This window comes from Rhinoraja longicauda, chromosome 2 (assembly GCF_053455715.1).
Source record: "Rhinoraja longicauda isolate Sanriku21f chromosome 2, sRhiLon1.1, whole genome shotgun sequence".
In the NCBI taxonomy this organism is placed as follows: Eukaryota; Metazoa; Chordata; class Chondrichthyes; order Rajiformes; family Arhynchobatidae; genus Rhinoraja; species Rhinoraja longicauda.
This window is the reverse complement of record NC_135954.1, coordinates 86,411,990-86,436,900: the sequence shown is the minus strand read 5'-3', so window position 1 is coordinate 86,436,900 and position 24,911 is coordinate 86,411,990. Positions and strand designations below refer to the sequence as shown.

The 24,911-nt window shown below is 39.9% G+C and overlaps 1 protein-coding gene across 5 annotated transcripts in view; it reads left to right on the top strand.

The window, feature by feature from the left end:
- The window catches only part of ppp1r9a (protein phosphatase 1, regulatory subunit 9A), a 127,747-nt gene that overhangs the window by 75,729 nt on the left and 27,107 nt on the right, over positions 1–24,911 (top strand). For 4 of the 5 annotated variants that reach the window (XM_078422570.1, XM_078422560.1, XM_078422551.1 and 1 more), the window contains exons 13-16: positions 7,397–7,709; positions 8,251–8,335; positions 10,659–10,742; positions 12,979–13,177. In XM_078422570.1, coding sequence (XP_078278696.1) covers positions 7,397–7,709; positions 8,251–8,335; positions 10,659–10,742; positions 12,979–13,177 — 681 coding nt within the window. Of the gene's footprint in view, positions 1–7,396; positions 7,710–8,250; positions 8,336–10,658; positions 10,743–12,978; positions 13,178–15,426; positions 15,568–24,911 lie in introns of those variants that run through there. The other variant, XM_078422579.1, reaches the window with a different exon arrangement.

Here is a 24,911-nt window from a genome sequence, read left to right as displayed (position 1 = left end):
CAAATCCTTTAGAATATGGGCCCAAAGCTACTCACAATATTCCAAATGTGGTGTGACCAGCACCTTATAGTCTCAGCATTACATCTTGGCTTTTATATTCTTATTCTCACAAAATGAATGCTAACATTGCCGACCCAGCCTGCAAATCAACTTTTTGAAAATCCTGCACCAGCACTCCCAATTCGCTTTGTACCTCCAATTTCTGAATACTCTTCCCATGTAGAAAATAGTCTACACCTTTATTCCTTCTACCAAAGTGCATGACCATACACAGTTTGTTATGCTTAATTCCATTTACCACGTTGTTGTCCATTCTCCTACCCCATCCAAGTGCTTCTGCAGACTATCTGCTTACTCAACACCGCCTACCCCTCTACTATCTTCGTATCATCCACAAATTTGGCCACAAAGCCATCAATTGCATCCTGCAGATTATTAACATATAACATGAAAGGTAGCGGATCCAACACCGACCCCTGCGGAACACCACTAGTCACTGGCAGCCAACCCTTTTATTCCCACTCTTTGCATTCTGCCAGTTAGTCAATCGTGCTAGTGTTATGCCTTTAATTCCATGGGCTTCAATCTTGTTTAGCAGCCTGACATGTGGCATTTTATCAATGGCCTTTGAAAATCCAAGTGAATAACATCCACTGACTCTCCTTTATGTACCCTGCCTGTTCGTCCCTCAAAGAATTCCAACAGATTTGTCAGGCAAGATCTCCCCTTAATGAAACTATGCTGACATCAGCCTTTTTTATCATGTAATTCTAGGTACCCTGAAACCACATCCTTATTAATGGACTGAGATCTTATCAACTGCTGAAGTCAGGCCAATTAGTCTGTAATGCCCTTTCTTTTGCCTTGCTCCCTTCTTAAACAGTGGAATCACATTTGCAATTTTCGGTCCTCTGGAACCATTCATTCCTGTTCCCAGTGATTCTTGAAAGATCATTTGCAATGTTTCCACAATCTCTACAGCTACCTCTTTCAGAACCTTGGGGTGTGGTCCATGTAGTCCGAGTGATTTATTCACCTTAAGTTCTTTCAGTTTTGTAAGCACCTTCTCCTTAGTAAAAGTGACTGCACTCACTTCTGCACCTGATTTTTTGAATTTCTGGCATGTTACTGATGACTTCCACTGAAGACTGACACAATAAATTTATTTGGTCCGTCCGCCATTTATTTGGTCCCCACTACTCCAACTACTACTACTTAAGCATCATTTTCATGTGGTTCAATGTGAACTCTTGCCTCTCTTCTATTCTTTATATTTCTGAAAAAAACATTTGGTATCAATAGACAATAGGCCCTTTGAGCCAGCACCGCCATTCAATGTGATCATGGCTGATCATCCACAATCAGTATCCTGTTCCTGCCCTCTCCCCATAGCCCCTGACTCCACTATCATTAAGAGCTCTATGTAACTCTCTTTTGAAAGCATCCAGAGAATTGGCCTCCACTGCCTTCTGAGGCAGAGAATTCCACAGATTTACAACTCTCTGAGTAAAAAAGTGTTTCCTCATCTCCGTTCTAAATGGCCTACCCTTTATTCTTAAACTGTGGCCCCTGGTTCTGGACTCCGCCAACATTGGGAACATGTTTCCTGCCTCTAGCGTGGCCAATCCCTTAATAATCTTATATGTTTCAATAAGATCCTCTTTTATATTATTGGGTAGCTTACCTTCACATTTCATCTTCCCTCCCCTGGTATTTAAAAGCTTCCCAATCCTCTATCTTCCCGTTATCTTTGCATATTATACATCTTCTCTTTTGATTTTGTGCTGTCTTCGACTTCCTTTGTCAGCACTGGTTGCCTCATTCCCCCCTTAGTGTGTTTCTTCCTCTTTAAGATGAAAAGATCCTGCATTTTCCAAATTGCTCCCAAAAACTCATGCCAATGCTGCTCCACTGTCATTACAGCTAAGGGCTCTTTCCAATCAACTTTAGCCAGCTCCTCCCTCATGCCTCTCTAATTATTTTTACTCAACAGTAATACTGATACAACAGATTTCAGCATTTGTCTCTCAAACTGGAGGTTGAAATAATCACTGGAGTTTGTTCACCCTAAGCTCTCTAATCTGGTTCAATGCATCACACTAAATCCAGAATTGACTTTTCCCTTGTAGGTTCAATCACAAGCTGCTCTACAAAGCATTTATAGGCATTCTACAAATTTCTTCTGTTGGGATTTAATACTAATCTGATTTTTACCAGCCTGTCTGCATATTGAAATCTCCCATGACCACTTAAACATTATCTTTCTTACATGCGTTTTCTATCTCCTGATGTATTTTGTACTCTACATCCTGGCCACTTTTCAGAAGCCTGTATATAACTCGCATCAGTCTTTTTATCCTTGTAGATTTATAATTGTAGCTACAAGGATTCTCTATCTCTGACCCTATGTTGTTTCTGGCTAAGGATTGAATTTTATTGCTTACCTGCAGTGTCACCCACCCTTTCTTTCCGATAGGATGTTTCTCCTTGGATGATCAGCTCCCGGCTCTGATCCTCTTTTAGCTCCGACTTTGTGATGCCCAAAATGTCATAACCGTACTAAGGCCAGTATGAAAATGAGGATATAGCTAACATCTGGTCAGAATCTAGACTAGAGGGTGAGATCCAAGACAAAGCTGTGACACCACATCTTGACCTTTCATAACAGCTGGATCAAAGAATAAGGACAAACTCAGAAAAGCAATAATGGGGAACTAAGAATAAGGGATGAGTCATTAGTGGCTTGTACTGCACCAGTTAGAATGAAAATGTTTGCTAAAGCAGACTTAAGTTGCATATATTCTCACCAACATGAAGAGGATCAAACTGTAGGCAGTAGTTTTTACACCTTTCCCATTTTCATGCATGCTTGTCATTTGTTTTCATGTGTTCTTTGCTTTTGTTTCGATGATTGTGCATGTTGGTTGACTAAACTGATGTATCAGTTTATTTACAAAGATTTGGGAATTGGACAGTAAAGTGGATTATGCATACAATACAATATAATACAATATATCTTTATTGTCATTGTACAGGGGTACAACAGGGGCATAACATCAGGCATGATCTTATTGAATAGTGAAGCATATTAAAGTGAAGAGCACACCTGGCAGGAATAAGGCAACCCTGGCTGATGAGTAATATTGATCGCCTAGTCAGTTTTTGGTAGCTAGAATCAAGAGAGTCCCTTCACGGGCATAAGGGATGTAGGAATACACTTAAGGAAATTAGAAAGACAAAACAAGGAAGATGAAATTTTTTCACTTAACTTTTTTTTCTCTTTTATTATATTGTTTACGGTGTACTATGTTTACATATTCTGTTGTGCTGCAGCAAGTAAGAATTTCATTGTTCTACCTGGGACTTATGACAGTAAAACACTCTTGACTTGAAATATTCTTGGCAGGTAAAATAAAGGAGAATTCTAAAAGTTTATATGTACATTAGGAGCAACAGTCTAGTTAGTGAGAGAATATGTGCTTTAAGGGACAGTGTGGTAATGATCCTTGCCTTGGGTCGTGACCCTTGAGTGGTAATGACACTCACAATCATTGAGCCATGAGGAATGAGCAAGGCCTTTCATCTGTATTTACTATGGAGAAGCTCATGGAAGCTGCGAAATTCAGGAAAGGATAATGTTGTTCTGAAACATATTATGAAAGTTGCTGGGCTTGAAGCACATATAATTGGATAAATTCCCTGGCCCTTTCCAAATATATCCTATGATGTTGTAGGAAGCAAGGGAAGAAATTCCTGGGGCTGTGCCTGATTTTATATCTTCATTAGCCACAGGTGAAGTACTAGAAGGTGGCTAATGCTGTGTCTTCATTTTAGAAGGACTGCAAGAACAAAGCAGGAAAATATAGGCCGGTGAGCCTGGCAGCATGGTGGGAAAGTTACTGGAAGAGAATCTTAGAGTCAAGATTTATTTGTATTTATAAAGGCAAGGACTGAGTATGGGTAGTCAGCGTGACTTTGTGCATGGGAAATTATATTTCAAATTTGAAATTGTTTTTTGAACAGGATTGTTGAGGGCAGAATGGTAGACATTACATTGGTAGCCTGGTCTGAAACATTGGTTCACGTGGGATCAAGTGGACACGAAATTGGCTTGGTGGAAGGATTCAGAAGGTGATAATGGAAGGTTGTTTTTCAGATTGGAAGCCTGTGACCAGTGGTGTACTGTGCAGATCAGTGTCCCCTATTGTTTGTCATGTATTAATGATTAGGATGAGAATGAAGATGTCGTGATTAGTAAGCGTGCCAATGCCTCTAAAATTGGTGGTATAATGAAAGGCTGCAGCAGAATATTAATCAATTGGGAAAGAAGACTGGAATAGCAGATGAAATTTAACTCTGACAAATGAGAAGTGATACTTTTTGGAAACTTAAACCAGGCTAGGATATACATAATGAATGGAAAGTGTATTTGAATGGAGAGCTTGGGGTAAAAAATGTATAGTTCGTTGAAAGCGACGTGAAGGTAAATAGGGTGGTGAAGAAGACAAATGGTACCCTTGTCTTCATTGGCCGTGGCACTGAATACGAGAGTTGGTATGTCATATTACAGTTAGACTACACTTGGAGTATGGTGTACAGTTTTTGTTGCCACACTAAAGGAAGGACATAATTAAGTTGGAGAGGGGCAGAAAAGGTTTTAAAAAGATGAGTTGGGCTGAAGGACCTGTTTCCTAGAATACTATGAATTTATGTTTTCAGGGACCATATAATTAACTTAATCTATTTCTTATGCTCCAAAATATAGGTTTTTTGGTAATTATATTTTCCTAAAATGAATAACATGATGTTCTAATTTATTTTAACAATTTATACTAATATTGTAGGTTTAACGCTTTCTCTTTACTTTTTGCTTCTGCGTTCTTATTTATAAAATCTGAAATAGCTTTTGTCCTTTTAATGGTTTTATCAACATGTTTTTGTTTTGAATTTGAAACATTTATGTATCTAAATCCCAAAGTCTGTCTATTCCTTTTAATGTTTTACTGTTAATATGTATGTCCTCTTATTCTTTGTCCCAAAATGCATCACCTCACATTTCTCAACACTAAATTTCATCTGGTATGTATCAACCCAATCTACTAATGTGTTTGTCTTCCTGAAATTGATTTCTGTCCTCTTCGTGTTATCCGCAATTTTCATTCTTTGTGTTATTTTCAAATTTTGATATTATGCCTTCACAATTAAAAGCAATTTAAAAGATTTAATGGTAGCAATACTAAGCCATGATGGTCGAGGAGGGTACTATTGGTTATATTCTGAAGAGTAGCATTGAATCACAAATGTCCTCGTTTATGTTTCTTAGTCAGATTTTGTCCACAACATTTAACATGCATTTAATTTTTAATAGGAAGTCTATTGAGTAATATGTTTAGAAAATCCACAAAACACAATTTTATTTCAATTCCTTAGATACTTTTATTTCCTTAATTTTATTAAATTCAATAGGTGCAGCTAGCTTTCAAATTATGGAGAGCTGTAAAATTGTTGACAAAGCACATTTTTAAATTGGGAGAAATCCATTTGATGTGTTGCCTTTAAAAGTGATTTTGGTGACTTGGCCATTCACTGCCCTTTATATATGTATCGCATTTAAATAAATGCCCCCGAGGCCCCTAAATCCTTGATTAAGCAAAATTATTATGTAATTGACTATGCCAAAAAGCACTGAAGAAGAAATTTAACTTCAAATTTCAGATTTGAGAGTTTCTGTGTCAGATTTAGATTTGTGATTTAACTGTTGTATATAGATATGACTATTGAGCTTTTTCGTGAAATTCTATTGAGTGTATGTAGTTAGATACTACAGAGCACTATTTGACCATTCAATCTTGTTTTGTGACTCTCGAAAATTATTCCAGAAATTTCAAGTTATCTGAACATAGGCTCTGAATTTCCTCAATTGAATTTGTAGAAAAAAAGTATAAATGTATAAAGTATAATTGCATTTACACTAAAGAGTACAAAAAACAAATTTTCCTGTTTTTTTTCATTGATATTGCCTGAAGTTTCCACATGAAGCTCATTTTCCAGTGCTGGAATGAAAATTTGTATGAAACAATTGTAAATGTAGTTCCATCAACACTGAGTAACTACTTGTGGCATGGATACTCTTCATACATCTTTCTATTGCTCTTCCCATTGAATAATTGTTAGAACAGTCCTTCCGGAAGATGATTCCAACTGCTCATTTCTTCATGAAAGTGTGGTGTAGTATACAAACATTAGGTGCACTAATTCTGTCAAGATGACATGTGGAGTATGTCTCTTAGATTTTTTGAAATATATGCAAACAATCAAAATTTATCAATTTCAATAATTCTGTGTAAAACAGAAAATCAATTACATTTTATAGCCTGAAGAAATGATGGACGAGAAGGAACAACACAATATGTTCATGCAGTTTTATACTGATAGTTCTAGGAAATTCCAGGTCAAGAACTCTAAACTTCATTACTTTTCATTTAATGTTTAAGGTATTTCAAATTGTATACCAATTGTTTACTTGAATTTGTGAAATATATGTTGAACTCCCATATTGGCAAGCCCCATATTTTCTATGGCCAAAGATGCCTGTTCAGTGGGGAACATGTACATTTTTATTCATGATACTCTTTGTAGATTACAGAGAAGCATGTGGTAATTTTTCTTCATTTATTTTCTTTCTGACCAAGTGGATCTTATTGTGGTGATCACAAAATCAATGGAATTAATGATTTCTATTCATAACACCACACAATAAAGGTTTCCCATCTTTATCTCTGGTTGCCATACTTTTGGAGGTTATGATTAAGCCAGACAGGATGCAGAAAAGTTTCACAAGGATGTTGCTGGAGGGCCTGGTGAAAGGGATTGGATAGGCTGAGACTGTTTACCCTGGAGCAAAGGAGGCAGAGGGGTGATCTGATAGAGGTTTTATAAAATCATGAGGAGCATAAATAATGTGGATGGTCACAGTCTTTTTCCCAGTTAAGAGAGTCTAAAATTAGAGGGCATAGTTTTAAGGTGAGAGGACAGATTTAAAGGGAATTCGAAGAGAAGGTTTTTCATACACAGGTTATATGGAACAATCTGCCCAAGAAAGTGGTAAAGATTGCAACATTTCAAAGACGTTTGGACAGCTTCATGGATAGGAAAGGATTAGAGAGATATGGGCCAAATGCAAACTAATGGGACCAGATCAGGATGGCATTATGATCGCATCGACGAGTTAGATGAAGGACCTATTTCATGCTATATAGCTCTGACTCTGGAGTTCACATCTATATTTCTGCACAGAATTCAATTGTTCCCATTTGCTCCCATGTTATGATCTTGGATTGCCATTTTCTATGCTTTTCAAAAATTCATATGCCTTTTGTATTTCTCCCTACACAAGCCTACAGATAGTTTTGGAAGCCCTATGCATATTTCCAGATCTCCTTTGGGAACGTCTTTGAGGACATGTTCACCGGCATCAGATTCTGGAGCATCATCATTGTCTCCAGTAGTCAGCAATACAGTCTTCACGTTTGATACTACAGTGGAAAATCAAATTCTGGGAGACCATAACCATCAACCACCATCAGAGGACTCTTCTCAGGATACTGTGGGAGGGACTCCAACTTCATCGCCTTCAAAATCCTGCCACATTGCCGCTTTGCCTCCATTGCATCATGTGGACAACCATAGCAAAATGAGAAAATCTGCAGGTAGATGAGACCCACAATGTCCCTGAAGATCTAACATTTGCTTTGTGAACTTATTATTGTGATAATTTAAGTTGCTATAATTTTAAGAGAAAGCTGATAATTGTTTAATTGGCTGTATTGTATCAATTCAATTCTATTTTATAGAGATGATAACTAATTTTAAGTATTAAATTGGGAAAGTTATCTTATATGAATGTGACTGTAATTTTAAACTAGAATTTTGTGGTTTCCACTTTTGATAAGTTTTGGACATTTTCTTGGTATTATTCTTCTCATTCTAAAAAGAATAAATGGAAACTTGCAGCAGTGGATTATGACGCTCTAGGCACATATCCTAAAATTGACCAAATCTGACTTAATAATTTGTTTTCTTGGTCCATTGATTTCTAAGGGCTTTATTTCACAAAATGCTGGAGTAACTCAGCAGGTCAGGCAGCATCTCAGGAGAGAAGGAATGGGTGACGTTTCGGGTCGAGACCCTTCTTCAGACTAAGGGCTTCGTTATTGTGCCTTGCATCTAAAATAGCATTTTTTTTTCCAGATGACAGCAGAGCTGTTTCTTCAAAGAAAGTCAGATCTTTTATTCAGAAAGAGAGCACAAAGCTTCAAAAGTTTCATGATTTTGGGTAGGTTTCTATTTCTATTTTCCAATTCATATTATAGCAATTATTATATATTTTAAATCATCTGTTTAAATTAACAGTGACAATAGGGTCTAAGTATCTTACCTCACAAAATATAAATGGAATAGGTGAAAGAAAGGTTGATTTATGTGAGAGACTGTTTATAACTCTCTAAAATCTTTTGCAGTCATGGACAGAGCAGAATACTTAAGTAAAAGGACAATTACAAGATGTGCCTTTAGACATGAATCAATGCAATTATGTGCAAATGCGACAAGTAATTAACTAAGTTGTATGTTGTCCTTGATTGCAAAAGGATCAGAGTACAAGATTATTTTTTTTTAAAGTTACATTGGGCCGTGGAATGACGGCAACTAAAATCTTATGTGCCAGTCTAGTCGTCTTCCCCAAAGAAGGATCTACTTCTGAAAGAAGGTAGTGTCATAGGTAGATAGCGTTCAAAAAGGCTTTGGGCACATTGGCCTTCATCAGTCAGAGTATTGATTATAGAAGTTGGGAGGTCATGTTGCAGTTATGTAAGATGTTGGTGAGGCCGCATTTAGAGTTCAGTTCTAGGCACCATGTTATAGAAAAGATGTTGTCAAGTTGGAAAGGGTACAGAGAAGATATTTAGCTTAGTTTAGTTTTTTCGTTTAGAGATAAAGCGCGGAAACAGGCCCTTCGGCCCACCGAGTCCGCACCGACCATCGATCCCAGCACATTAACATTATCCTACCCATACAAGGGACAATTTACACTTATACAAAGCCAATTAACCCTCAAACCTCTACGTCTTTGAAGTGTGGGAGGAAACCGAAGATCTCGGAGAAAACCCATGCAGGCACAGGGACAATGTACAAACTCCATACAGACAGAACCCATAGTCGAGATCGAACCCGGGTCTCTGGTGCTGTAAGACAGCAACTCTACCGCTGCGCCACTGTGCCGCCCATACAAGGATGTTGCCTGGACTCGAAGGTCTGAGCTATAGGGAGAGTTTGAACAGGATGGGACTCTATTCCTTAGAGTGCAGGAGGATGAGGGGTGATCTCTTAGAGGTGTATAAAATCATGAGAGGAATAGATCGGGTAGATGCCCAAAGTAGGCAAATCGAGAACCAGAGGACATAGGTTTAAGATGAGGTGGAAAAGATTTAATAGGAATCTGAGGGGTATCCTTTTACACACAAAGTGGTGGGTGTATGGAACGAGGTGCCAGAGGAGGTAGTTGAGTCAGGGACTATCGCAACGTTTAAGAAACAACTAGATAGGTACATGGATAGAACAGGTTTGGAGGGATATCGGCCAAATGCAGGCAGGTGGGACGTGTAGATTTCTCTAAGTAACGTATATCTTCACATGGAATGTGAAAGGGCAGTTAGTATGGTCAAGAGGGGTTTTGCTGTTAAATGAAAGGAGGGATATATCATTGGTACAGGAAAGTGGAGCTAAAAGGAAAGGATTCCCCTCTTATTGAAAAGGCAAACAAGTGTGTGGGACTAAATCTGTTATTTTTATATTCTTACTACTAACAGAAGCCTCTGTTGGAAACTCCTGTCACAAGAGTTTAGGTTGGCCCTCCCTGAAGCCCCCTTCACATAAAAGATAATCGTGGCTAATATTCACCACGATCTTATTCAGATCCCTCTCAACCCCTGGACCACTATTCATCCTCTTCTCCATCATTACACTATGCTTTTCTGAAGCAGCATCTCTCCAGCATCGGGTAGAATGCTGCTGATATTGTCGATATGTCTTTTTAAAACCAAGCTCCCAATCACATTTGTGATATTTAGTATCTACTAGTGAAGATTTTATAATAGATCAATAGTGCTGAAAATGACATCATGTGTCTTTACACCAGAGAAATAAAACAATGTGAACTTTATGGGATTTTGTGATACGTTCGCATGACATATAATGCCATTTTATCGCCCTGCACCTTGAGAGTGAAGTGCATGCCAACACAAACTTCCATTCTCCCCCAACTCACCTAAAGTTCCGGATTCTTTCAACACCCTTCGGTAATCAAATTAACTCTGGAAAATCAATTTGCTGAGTCTTATCTACAATAATACTTGGCATCTATATGATACAACCTCTACCCTAGTCAGAAATCAACTAGCTCCTTATTGCAGCTTTGTTCTTGTTTGATTTCAATTCCAAAAGTGGGACATTTTAAAAATATTATTTTTTTTTTTCTATCTTATAACTTCATTTTCAGTTTCCTTTTTTATCAAAATTATTGAATAATAACCATGAAAAATGAGTTTTAGTGATCTATGAACATCTTCAAACCAGATTGTAACATGGCCAATTTATTGCAGGTTTCCATCACAAAAAACTTCAAGTAAAGGGAAAAAACAGAAGGACAAAAGGAAAGAAGCCAATAGACTTTCATCTGGAAGCAGGTATCCTGCAGTGCACTTCACCAAAGAGTTTGGAGCATTTTCACCTTCTAGGTTCCCTGAAAAATGATCATGTCATTTCCTTTTTTAAATGAGAGAATTTTATCAAACCATGAATAGCACTGACCATGTCCTTTGGGAACAGTTACTGTTTCAGACTTTCACCGAGGATAATTCTTTTATTCAGGAGGCAGTTCCTTAAAATAATCATGAAGTAAAGGAGAGAGTAGAAAAGTACATCTTTGGAAGTTAACCATTTGTTGAGCACTGGTAATAGTGAAAATACATACTTTGGTATCAATGCATTTCTTTTCCATACAAAAACATTGCTGTTTTTATCTTGCATCTTGACTGCATTTTCCTTCTGAGATCGGTAAATTTAATGTTTAATGTTCAGTGCCTCCTGAGTTTTTACATGCATAAAATATATTTTTTTAGTTTATTACAGTATCGAAGCATTCTATATTTCATTATTACACCAAATGGTGAAATTAAAGCTGTTTCAACCAAGTATAGATCAGATCATTGTGCATGGTTGATTGGAGAGACAGTTCAAAGTACTTTCTGTGCATTGGTCACTGTTTTTAAATCAACAAAAATTGCAAGTGCAATTGCAACAAAAATAAAGGATGCTGGATGTGCCCTGCATGTCAGGCAGCATTACTGGGCGAGAATCAAAAGTCGATATTTTAGATCAAGGACCCTTCATCAGACCTAAAACCTAGCCTTGCAAAATAAGCATTTATTTCTTCTTCTTGATAAGTAACGCACAGTTAATACATTATTTATTTTGTTCTTAATATTTTCAGAATTATTATTTTGTCAAGAAAATACTGGTAATAAAAAAAATATTTCTCCATATAAGTGTTTAGTGACCAGCTTTGGTTTTAATTGACAAAGATTGAAAATCTGGATGAAACCTTTCTATGCAGTCTATTGATATATATCTAATATCTTTTCATTTTAATATCTAATGTTAAGATATTTGCATATATCTCAAGGCTGGTAGAGGACCTCTGAAAATGATTTGTGTGACCAAAGCCTGCATTTATTGGACATTATTATCATTATAGACAATCACCTTAAACTTATACCTGCTCGTTTTCGACTTGCCTACCTTGAAAAAAGACGCGTATGTTATGAACCCTATCTATGCACTTCATAATTTTATAAACCCCTATATTGTCACCAGTCATTTTTTTATGCTCCAATGGGAACAAACCCAGGCTATCCACGAACTGTACACTGTGACGAACTGTACACTGCAAGGGCCAGGAAGCAAGCGAGCAAGATTATCTCTGACTCCTCTCACCCTGACCTTAAACTCTTTGAAGTACTTCCCTCTGGAAGGTGACTCCGGACTGTCAAAGCAGCCACAGTCAGACATAAAAACAGCTTTTTTCCACGAGTGATAGTTCGACTCAATAACCAAAGTCTGTAGTCTCTTTTTTCTCTGATTAATTTCACCCACATGTTTAGACCGTAATGGTGTATCCTTATTGTTTTGATGTGTTTATGCTTTATTCTTAATTGTTAACTGTATGTTTGTGTTGTCATTTGTGAGTGGAGCACCAAGGCACATTCCTTGTATATGCATACTTGGCCAATAAACCTATTCATTCATTCATTTATTCATTCAATTTCATGGAGTGTCAGGCTATAGAATGTCATAGAGTCAATCAGATTGGAAACAGGCCCTTCGGCCCAACTTGCCCACACCGACCAACGTGCCCCATCTGTACTAGTCCCACCTGCCTGCATTTGGCCCATATCCTTCTAAACCTGTCCAAATATTTTTTTTAAGATTGGCAGTACCTACCTCATCTGGCAGCTCGTTCCATATACCTACCACTCTTTGTGTAGCAAAAAGAAGTTGCCCTTCAGGTTTCTATTAAATCTTTCTCCTCCTCACCTTAAACCTATGTCACCTGATTTTTGATTCCCCTACTACTGGTAGTAGTAATGTTGCCAAGAAACTGTGAAAATGTTGGTTCTTGAGAACTCAGAATTGCGACCAAAAATTCAATTCACTTAAAAAGTTGCTTTAAATAAATTGTTGCTCGAAGTAACTTAGTAGAGCAGGTATCTTGCAGATTTGAATGTTGGGAAATAGCCTGAAGAATGAACGCCTTTCCCCTCTGTAATTGAAACAGTGGAATGCAGCATTTATTGGTGAGAGAGAATCTTGTAGAAACTTTAGAACCTTAGATTTGTAACATTCTTTTACTTGAAATGGCAGGTTCGCCAATGATGCGCTCGAAAGCTCAACAAGCAACCTTTCAGCAGGAGAATCATCCTCCTCCATCCCACCTTGTGTACTTTTATCCTGGTTTGGAGAAAGTGGTAAAAGATACCACTCTTCCAGCAATTTACCGTCCCCTGGCAGCTCAACAGGACCATCTTCCGAGAGCCTAAGCCCAGAAAAACAGAGATTTAAGGTAATTTACAATTTCCTTTGTGTGTGCATAGAGGATCAAGTAAATTATTCAGCAGTGGTTAAGTCTTAGTTGCACAATATTTAGAAATATGTAGGATATTCAACAAGAATAATTCAACAAGAACATTTAATTGTTTAATATTTCAAGTTTAGCTTTATAAACACAGTGTATTAAATGATTTCCCATTTAATTAACAAATTAACATCTGAAGAGAAATGACACCTCTTATTTTCTCTAATTCAGCACTGCTATTAAAGATAAATTGGCCCAGAATTTGCTTGATCCAAATTATCCAAATTTCCATTGGATTGTACAATGCCAACCAACCTTTAATCAAAACTTTGGAGCCTTCCATACCTGAAATTGACTGAGTCTCATACAGAAAGCTAATTTCACTGGTTCTCTGTATCCTGGGGACAGACAGTAAAGTCTGAGTGGCAACTTAATTTCAAATGGAAGTTGGCATAATAAACCTCCAATTGTACCACCTTCCTTTTTTAAAAAAACAATTTTAAATAGTGATTAATTAAAAGGTGTTGCCATACACAAATCACTGAAAGTTCCCAGAACGTTAGGATGGTAAATGGTGTATTGGCCTCTATTGCAAGTGAATTTGCATACAAGAGGAAAGACATCTGACTGAAATTAATTCCCACCATGGGGAGACTGAAGCCTGAATATTGTGTGCACATCCCGTCTCCTACCTAAGGAAAGATGTTCGTGATTGAGAGTTTTGGCTGATTAATTCCTGGAATGGGGAGATTGTCATATGTAAAGAGAAACAGAAGATTGGGCTAATGCTATTGGGTTTAGAAGAGTGTGAGGTGATTCTTTGAAAAAAGCAAATTCTTATGAAAATTGTCCAAAATCAATGTTGAGAGTTTCAATACAAGTGGTTGAACATTCAGGACTTGAAATGAGAAGATGGTGAACAATGAGATTTCTCTACCAAGTGGGGTTGAGAAAGCTCAGTCGCTGAATATATTCAAGATAGAGATCATTACATTTTAATATTTAAAAGAATCAATGAATGGAAGATTACTGCAGAAATGGTATGCTGGGTAAAAGACCAGCCATGATCTTATTGAATAGTGGAGCAGATTCAAGAGACCACTTTTATTACTTATGTTGTTATAGTTCTAATTTAGTGTTGGATGTCATTAAAATTCATTCCAAATCAGAAATAAATACAATGCAGATCTCAGTGAAAAAGAAAAATATCTTTTAAAAATACCAACAAAGTTCTGCTTCACCTCCAGTTTTGTCTGTAAAATTTATCTGCTTTGAGTTGCCATAAATGCAGGAAATTTGCTTTTCTGTATGGGGCTTCAGCTCTTTCAGTAGGTTAACTGAGCACTAATATATAGCACTAATAAAGTGCAAGTGGTTGAAAAACGATCTGTATGGTCAATCTGAAAAAATAATGTAAGTTATTTGGACATGAATTTCCTCAGCAAAGCGGTGTCTCATCCAGTTTTCGGGTGAAAGTTCGATTGAAAAAGAAACTGTTGCCCAAAATATGAGATGGCAGAACTCTAAGATGCAGGTGATCTAGATGCCCTGATGCATAATTTGCAAGAGCCTCGAACGCAGATAGAGAGCATGCAATTGGGAAAAGTGACAGACATTATCTCAATTGAAGAGTTTAGTCAAAGTTGGCGAAGGTGGACTGTAAAAATATCAAATAAAATGGTGGACAAGCAAACATTTCATGAACTGATTCATAACTCCCAGCAAAAATATATCCAAATCAGGAGGAAAGATTCTAAAGGGTGGATGATTCAATCAATCATGAATTGCCAAAGAAGGTAAGTTATGGTGTCATAGAGAAATACAGCGTGCAAACATGCTCTCCAGCACAACTTGCCTAGGCCAACTAAGATGCCCATCTAAGCTTGCCCAAATTTGGCCCATATTCATCTAAACCATTCCTATCCATGTACCTGCTCAAGTGTCTTTTAAATGTTGTTATAATATCTGTCTCAACTACCTCCTCAGGCAGCTCGTTCCATATACCTGCTCCCCACTGAATGAAAAAGTTGCCCTTCATGTTCGTATCTGGCCCCTCCAACCTTAAATCTATGTCCTCTAGTTTTTAATTCCCCTGCTCTGGGTAAAAGACTCTGTGTATTCACCCAATCTATTCTCCTCATGATTTTATACAGAATTTTTGCACAGAATTATGGAAGTATAATATATAAGGTTTACCCGAGGCCGATTATTGCTTATTGAAAACATTTTATTTACAGGAAGGGTGCGGAGGCTTTGGAAAGGGTGCAGAGAAGGTTCTCCAGAATGATGCACGGATTTGGGGGTATTAGCTATAGGGTGAGGTCGGACAGACTTGAATTGTTTCATCTTGAACGTCAGAGGTTGCGGGTAGACCTGATAGAAGTATGTAAAATTATGAGAGGCATAGATCAGGTAGACAGAATTAATTTTCCAGGATGGAAAAATCAAATTTCAGAGGTCATAGTTTTAAGTGGCGAGGGGCAAAGTTTAAAGGAGATGTGTGGGGCTTGTTATTTTACACTGGAACACGCTACCGAAGTGTTGATTATGGTTGAAGCAGATACTTTAGTCGCATTTAAAAGACCCTTGGATAGGCGTATGTCCGTACAGGAAATGGAGGGATAAGGATTATGTGCAGATAGATAAGTGATGATCTTGGCATTGTGTTCAACACAGACATGCCAGGGCAAAAGGGCCTGTTGTTGTGCTGTACTGCTTTATGTTCAATGTTAAAGAGTCTAACATAGTGAAGGGAACTTAAAGATTATGTTCGGAAAGGCAACAAATCGATTAGGAACATGACATAGCCAGCTGGAATAAAGATAAACACGAGGTTGTAAACCAACTTGAGGGCAATAAAACTGATTAAAAAATGGAGGTGTCCTTTATTTCACCCATTTGTCAGACAAATGGTAGAATGGTTTTCTAAACAATAGGAAACAGGTTTAGAATTAACTGGGGGGAGAAACAAGGATGAAAGACTGCAAAGAAACGTTGATCACTGATGAATTATTTCAAAAATGTAAAATCCACATGTGACCATTGTGTCGTGAGATTATAAAAATGCTGTGGGTGCTACAAATCATTGAAACACTGGGTTCCTTTCATAGTGTTTCCATGATTAAGGCCTTGAATAAACCAACTTGTTTGAGAAACTCACCACTGCTTCATGAGGTGCTAAAAGACTATCCCCTACTCCCAATTCCTCCGTCTACGCCGCATCTGCACCCAGGATGAGGTTTTCCATACTAGATCATCGGAGATGTCGTCATTATTTAGGAAACGGGGGTTTCCCTCTTCCATTGTAGATGAGGCTCTCACTAGGGTCTTTTCGGTATCCCGCAGCTCCACTTTTCCTCCCCCTCCCCCTCCCCCCATTTGCAACAAGGATAGAGTCCCCCTTGTCCTCACCTTCCACCCCATCAGCTGTCGCATAAAACATATAATCCTCCAGCACTTTCGCCACCTCCAACGGGATCCCACTACTAGCCAAATCTTCCCATCTCCACCCTTTCTGCTTTCCTCAGAGACCGTTCCCTCCGCAACTCCCTGGTCAACTCATACCTTCCCACCCAAACCACCCCCTCCCCAGATACTTTCCCCTGCAACCGCAGGCGATGCAACACCTGTCCCTTTACCTCCCGCCTCGACTCCATCCAAGGACCCCAACAGTCTTTTCAGGTGAGAGAAAGGTTCACTTGCACCTCCTCCAACCTCATCTACTGTATCGGCTGTTCCAGGTGTCAACCTCTGTACATCCGCGATACCAAGAGCAGGCTCGACGATCGTTTCGCTGAACACCTCCGCTCAGTCCGCCTTAACCTACCTGATCTCCCAGTTGCTCAGTACTTTAACTCCCCCTCCCATTTCCAATCTGACCTTTCTGGCCTGGGTGACACCCAGTGCAACCCAGTGACACCCAGTGCAAATTGGAGGAACAGCACCTCGTATTTCGCTTGGCTAGCTTACACCCCAGCCGTATGAACATTGACTTCTCTAACTTCAAATATCCCTTGCTTTCCCTCTCTCTCCATCCCCTACCCCTTCCCAGTACTCCCACCCGTCTTACTGTCTCCGACTACATTCTATCTCTGTCCCGCCAACTCCCCTGACATTAGTCTGAAGAAGGGTCACTACCCGAAATGTCACCCATTCCTTCTCTGCAGAGATGCTGCTTGTCCCGCTAGACACAAAATGTCCAGCCTTTTGTGCCTACCTTCAATTTAAACCAGCATCTGCAGTTCTTTCCTACACAGTGCTTCATGAGGACTCTTTGTGTCTGTCTTGATCTGAGCCATAATTCTGAGCAATAATAATTAATATGGCATGAAAGCCAGATTCAGGGTACAGGTTAAACGCACAATTCACTCCAACGGTCTTAACGATTGTATCAAGATTTCCTGACTCTTGTAGTCAATGAAGGCAAGTATAAAACATGTTTTCTTTACCGTCAAGTCATTTAGTTATAACAAACAACAGATGTCTCAGCACAGATCCCCGCAGAACTCCACTAGTTACAGACCTCCAGCCAGAATAACGTCTTTCCAGCATAATCCTTTGTCTTCTCGGAGAATCCCATACATCTTAATCTTCTGGATCAGCCTACCATGTGCAATTTTATCAAATGCCTTACTAATATCCATGTAGACAACATCCACTGCCCCACCCTCATTGAATACCTCCTTGAAAAGCTTGATCAAGTTAGTATGACATGGCCTGCTGCAGACAAAGCCATGCTGACTGTCTCTAATTAACATATTCATTCCCAAATAGGAGTAAATCCTCCTCCTAAGAATCTTTTCCAATACCTTCCCTGCTACTGATGTGAGGCTTGCTTGTCTATAATTCCCTGAATTTCCTTTCTTCTTGAACAGAGGAACAACTTCACCTGCTGTCCAGTCCTCTGGGACCTGGCTTGTGGCCAGAGAAGATGTAAAGATTTTTGGCAATCCTTCTGCAATCTCCTGGCTTGCCTTTCTTAATAACCTGGGATAGATCCCGTCAGGGCCTGGGGATTTATCCACCTTTATGCTCTTTAAGAGCCCCACATCACCACCTTCTTGATCCCAAACTGTCCTGGCATATTAGTATTCTCCACACTGATCTCACTGTCCTCCATGTCCTTCTCTTTGGTGAATACAGATGCCAGGTATTTATTTATTATCTCGTCTATATCCTCTGGTTCCGAGCACAAATTCCCTAATTTGTCCTTGAGAGGTCATACTTGTGCCCTGGTTACCCTTGTTCCTCTAGTTTATAGTTGCCCTCATTGTGGCAATGGAATAGGATGTTGACTTACAGGGTAATGTGGGAAGAGGAATTGAAGTAACCTGCAACTGGAAGCTCAAGGTGGCCATTGGGGAGGGAGCATAGGTGCTCTGCAAAACAGTCGCCTAATCTACCCTTAGTTTCACTGACGTGGAGGAGGCCACCACGAGCACTGTATGTGATAGACCAATTGGGAGCACGTGCGTGTGAATCTCTACCTCTCCGGATGTGTCTAGGTTCCTGGATGAATCTAGTCAGTGAAAAGGCGTAAGGACAAAGTTTGCATCTCCCATCTTTGCAGGTGAAAATGCCAAGGGATAGGGAGTGATGAGGGAACCATGGAGAGAGTGATCCCTGTGAAAACCAGAAAGGTGGAGACAAGAGAAGACCTGACTGATATTGGGATTCCATTGCAGCTGGTGGAAAAGGCAAAGGATATGTGCTGGGCGAGGAGGCTTATGGGGTGAGAGGTTAGAAACAGAAACATAGAAACATAGAAAATAGGTGCAGGAGTAGGCCATTCGGCCCTTCGAGCCTGCACCGCCATTCAATATGATCATGGGTTGAGAACTTTTATCTCTATTCTATCTAAGGGTGAGACATTGAGGACAAATATTAGAACATGGTAGAAGTATGGGTGAGAGACTTTTCATCTGTGCTAGAGGAGAAGGCCTTTTCCTGAAAAAGGAGTATAGTCCACTGTAGAATGCCTCCATGCTCCAGAATCCAGCATCTCTAATTTCTTGTGTCACTAGTACTGTCTATACCTTAATGTCAGAGCTGCAAGGACAGACAGTGCCCTCCATAATGTTTGGGACAAAGACCCATCATTTATTTATTTGCCTCTGTACTCCACAATTTGAGATTTGTAATCTTTTTTTAAATCACATGCGGTTAAAGTGCACATTGTCAGATTTTAATAAAGGCCATTTTGGTGCCCTGAAATGGGGGGACTATGTATAAACACTGCTGTAATTTCTACATAGTGAAACCAAAATGTATAAAAACAGCCTTTGTTAAAATCTGACAATGTGCACTTTAACCACATGTGATTTTTTTCTATTACAAATCTCAAATTGTGGAGTACAGAGGCAAATAAATAAATGATGGGTCTTTGTCCCAAACATTATGGAGGGCACTGTGATTTCTATTTTTCTTACTGTATTAATTATTTTAAGATTGAGAAATTAGGTCACGCACTTATCTGGTTTACACAAAACTAAACCATAGCTTGCATGTATTCTATAATTATCAAAAATGCAAATCCTGACATAGATAACAAAGATCTGCAATATTGTGTACTCTTCAATAAGCATTTAACATAAATATTCCTAATCAGTTTGGATAGTATTTCAGTCAGTTTTTTTACATTTCTTATCAACGAAACAGGATTTCTCCAATAGTTTCTTTCCCACTAAGTTGTTGTATTTGACAGTTGTTTCCATGGTGGCGAGTCGTCATTGTGCCAAAACAAAGCTGCACTGTGCCAGAATAATTAACTTTTACCCTATTTGTTATCTTGATTGATTAAGAATGAATCTTGCCAAAAAAGTACCCAGCCGATCAGCAAAATTAGCTCCAGCACATAATTAGTTATCATACTTGCATTGCTGCCATCCTGTCTTGAGATTTTACACTAATTAAAAAAACATTGGCTAATTTGTTCAACAAACAAGGTGCAGGGCAAATCAGCTGGTCAGGCAGCATCTATTGAGGGAATGGACAAATGGCACTTTGGGCCAGGACTCTTAACGCTGGATCAATGTTGTAGGAGAGCAGGTGTAGATGAAAAGGTTGAAGAGATGGAAGGGTGGCATGGCATATCCAGGAGGAGCAGGAGATTGGGGCCAGAAGAAAGGGTCATCACTGGAGCTGGGGGAGGGGAGAGGAGGGAGGAGGAGGATTCTTTGCCAAACTGTTAGGTGTGGAGGCGACGGAAGAAGTGCTCGACGTCATGGCTGGCTTGGAACTTTGACCTCATTGAGGTGTCACTGCAGGAGTACAGAGGTAAAGCCTCTGCCAACGACATTCAGCATTGGAGAGGGAGAGGTTTGCGGAGGATGACAGGAGTAGTTGCTGAGGCTACACATTGGGTCTGAGGGGGGTGGAGGCTCCGAGGAAGTACCGTGGATAGTGGAAAGGACCTCAGAAGAGCAAGGGCTGTGTGGGATGGTGTAGCAGTGGAGGGGCAAGGGTGCTGGCATGGTCAGCTTTGGAGAAACAGCAGTGCTACTCAGTGTTGATGTCAGGGGTCCAGCCTGCAGGCAGCTAGGGATGCTATAGGACTTGGCAAAATAAGCTGACCAGAATGCAGACGGCTAGAGGAGCTGTGGAAGCAGGCATTCTGAAGATGAGTCCCAAACCAAAAGGTTAGCTGTTCATTTCCTCCGCAGATGCTGCCTGACTGACTGAGTTCCTCCAGACCTTTGTTTTCCTCAAGATTTCAGCATCTACAGTCTCTTATGTCTCTAATCTAAATTGTTATTTTGCCGACGTGAAAAACAGAATAACTGATCACAAGGCAAAAATGACACCCAACATCAGATTGTGTGCAGGATTCTTATTTTCAACCAACTATGCATTCTGCAATATCAATTGATTGTTGGTCTTATTTTATTGCTTCTGGTTTTAGTTGTCCAAGTACACGTAGTATTGATTACGGCTGCACTCATTTTTCATCCTTTTATCATTTCTTTCTAAATGCCCACTGGTCATGACCATCATTCTTACATTATTCCTATAATGTGGTATGAGCTTTAGTTTATGATACATTTTTGTTAATGTTGAAATAATTACATTTGTGGTGGGATATTCTTTAATTCATTCATCCGTAGCAATGGATTTAAGGTGTGTAATCTGTAACAATGTGAATACAGTAATAGCCTTATCTGCATACAATTAGTTTCAAGGTCAGTTTATTGTCACATGTACAGTGAAATTTGAGTTATCATACAGCCATACTAAGTGAAAAGCAACAAGACACACAGCCACATAAAATAAAAGTTAACATAAACATCCACCACAGCGGAAGGTAATAAAGTCCAATCTTCTCCCTCTTTATTCTCCTGCGGTCGGGGCTGTCGAACCATCCGCAGTCGGGGCCATCAAAGCTCCCACAGCCGGCGATCCGAAGCCCTCGTGGCGGGGTGATCGAAACTCCCACATCGGGACGGTTGAAACTCACCGCGGCTTGGAGTTCCTGAATCGGTTTCTAACCAGGGACCGCGGGCTCCACGATGTTAAAGTCCACAGGCCCGCGGTTGGAGCTCTCCACAGTCGATTCCCGGCAAAGGGATCGCAAGCTCCATGATGGTAAGTCCGCGCTCCGCCCATGGTTGAAGCGCCAGGTCGGTCTCCAGGAAAGGCCATGACACTCCATGATGTTAGGCCGCAGTGAGGACGGAGATACGATGCGGGAAAAAATCGCATCTTCGTTGAAGTAAGAGATTGATAAAAGCTTCCCCCAGCCCCACCCCACACATAAAACAAACCAAGGAACACTAAAATATATTCTTTAACACATACTTAAAATAACAAAAACAGAAGAAAGGACAGACAGGCTGTTGGCCACCCATTGTTTTAAAATTATGTTAGAATGGAGATGTGGTTGAACATTTAGACTGCATGCTGAAGCATACATAGCAACTATGAGATGTATGCTGAAGTATTATTTAATTCTAACCATAAAAATGTGCAAAATAAGGCAGTGTAACTAAAATAAGAATGAGGCTTCTACTTTTAGTGCAGATAAAGATCCAGTGCATTGTCAAAACTTTTATCAGTTGAATTAGATATCAGTTCAATTACCAGAGAAAATATGTGTAAGAAAGAACTACAGATGCTAGTTTAAACTGAAGACAGACACAAAGTTGGAGTAACTCAGCGGGACTGGCTGCATCTCTGGAGAGAAGGAATGGGTGACGTTTTGGGTCAAGACCTTTCTTCAGACCAGAGAAAGTATGTTGCCATCTTCAGCCATTGCAGATATATTTAATCCCAGATTATACTTTTTGAATGCTGAGGCACATTTTTCTAGTATTCACTATGGAAACAAAATAGCAATGACTGACTCTTGGAAGTTTCTGAATTCCACAATTAAGACAAAACACTAATTCTATTTATATTATGTTCAAAATTGATAATGTATCTTGTCTTTGTATATTTGACTGCATTGGAAACTTCATTTTGCTCATTTAACTTAACTGATCTTTTGGAACTGAATGACCTGGAATATATTTCCCATATTGTTTGCATGAAATGTAAGTACTAACCATGTCCAGTATAACTTATTTTCTCTTGAAGTGGCTGATCTGTGGTCAGCATATTTTTATATTTTAGAATCAACCTTGACCTCTTTCAGGAAAAAAAGATCACTATTCTTCTCACAGACCCTCAGCTAACATCCATTTATCTTTTCATAATGTCACCCTGACTCAAATTGTATTCTTTTTCCCAAAGATCCAGAAGGTATTGTTGTTGCACAGCACATCACACATCTTCACTTACTGCTTTGAAATCCTGAAATTTGATGTTTGCCCTCCCGACAGCAGAGGCACTGCTGTGGCCAAAGATATTTACTCTTTGTTATATTTAATATTATATGGTCAATCAAGTCTTAGTAGAATTAATTCTCAGGAGAAGATTGCAAAATATTACCCTTGTCCATGAATGAACATGGCAGGAATATGCAAGCTAATATAAGAAAATAACTGCAGATGCTGGTACAAATCGATTTATTCACAAAATGCTGGAGTAACTCAGCAGGTCAGGCAGCATCTCGGGAGAGAAGGAATGGGTGACGTTTCGGGTCGAGACCCTTCTTCAGACTGATGTCGGGGGTGGGACAAAGGAAGGATATAGGTGGAGACAGGAAGATAGAGGGAGCTCTGGGAAGGAGGAGGGGAAGGGAGGGACAGAGGAGCTATCTGAAGTTGGAGAAGTCGACGTTCATACCACCGGGCTGCAAACTGCCCAGGCGAAATATGAGGTGCTGCTCCTCCAATTTCCGGCGGGCCTCACTATGGCACTGGAGGAGGCCCATGACAGAGAGGTCAGACTAGGAATGGGAGGGGGAGTTAAAGTGCTGGGCCACCGGGAGATCAGTTGCGTTAATGCGGACCGAGCGCAGGTGTTCAGCGAAGCGATCGCCGAGCCTGCGCTTGGTTTCGCCGATATAGATCAGTTGACATCTAGAGCAGCGGATGCAATAGATGAGGTTGGAGGAGGTGCAGGTGAACCTCTGTCACTCCCCCTCCCATTCCCAGTCTGACCTCTCTGTCATGGGCCTCCTCCAGTGCCATAGTGAGGCCCGCCGGAAATTGGAGGAGCAGCACCTCATATTTCGCCTGGGCAGTTTGCAGCCCGGTGGTATGAACGTCGACTTCTCCAACTTCAGATAGCTCCTCTGTCCCTCCCTTCCCCTCCTCCTTCCCAGAGCTCCCTCTATCTTCCTGTCTCCACCTATATCCTTCCTTTGTCCCACCCCCGACATCAGTCTGAAGAAGGGTCTCGACCCGAAACGTCACCCATTCCTTCTCTCCCGAGATGCTGCCTGACCTGCTGAGTTACTCCAGCATTTTGTGAATATGCAAGCTAATCATCCTTTGTCCCCATTTTGCCATTGTCTGTACTCTATTTTGGTGACTTATGGTAGGATGATCCAGAAGATTAAAATGGATAAGATCCACGGTGATTTGGTAATTTGGATTCACATCACACATTGGCTTACTCACAGATGACAGACGGTTATGGTAGAACGATGTTAATCTGGTGGGAGATCTGTGACCAGTGGAGTTTCTCAGGAATCTGTGCTGGGACCTCTGTTATTTTTCATGTATATCGACAAATTGGAGTATGTTTTCAGACAACACCAAAATTGGTGAAGTTGCAGGCAATTAAAAAATATGTCAAAGTAGGCACCGGAATATAGATCAACTGCAAAAACAGATGGAGAATTGGTAGATGAGGTTTAATCCAAGTAAGTGTGATGTGTTGCACTTTGGAGGGTTGAATGTAAGGGAAGGTACACAGTTAATGGCAAGACCCTTAATAGCGATGATGAACAGAGAGCTCTTGTCAAAGAGAAGGCACAGCTTTAAGTTGAAAGGGGAAAAATTTAAAGGAGATATGCAGGGTAAGTTATTTTACAGAGAAAGTCATGGATGCTGTGACAGTGCTCCCTCCCTTGGATGCTGATGGGATTCCTATCACTGGCTGACAATCCAGGAGAGGTCAATCCTCAGCATCATTGGTAACAGCTGATATTGGTTTGGCCACCTGAACGGCGTCAACCATCTCCCCAAAGCCCAGGCATTCTGGCCAGAGGGGAGAGGGAAGAAGAAAAAAAATGTCTCCCTGCTCTCTGTGTTCCCCTGTCAAAGATTCGAGGAAGACTGAGCCACCGTAGTTCAACCTGAGCTGCCGGGAAGAAGCACTAAACCTCCAGCACCTATAC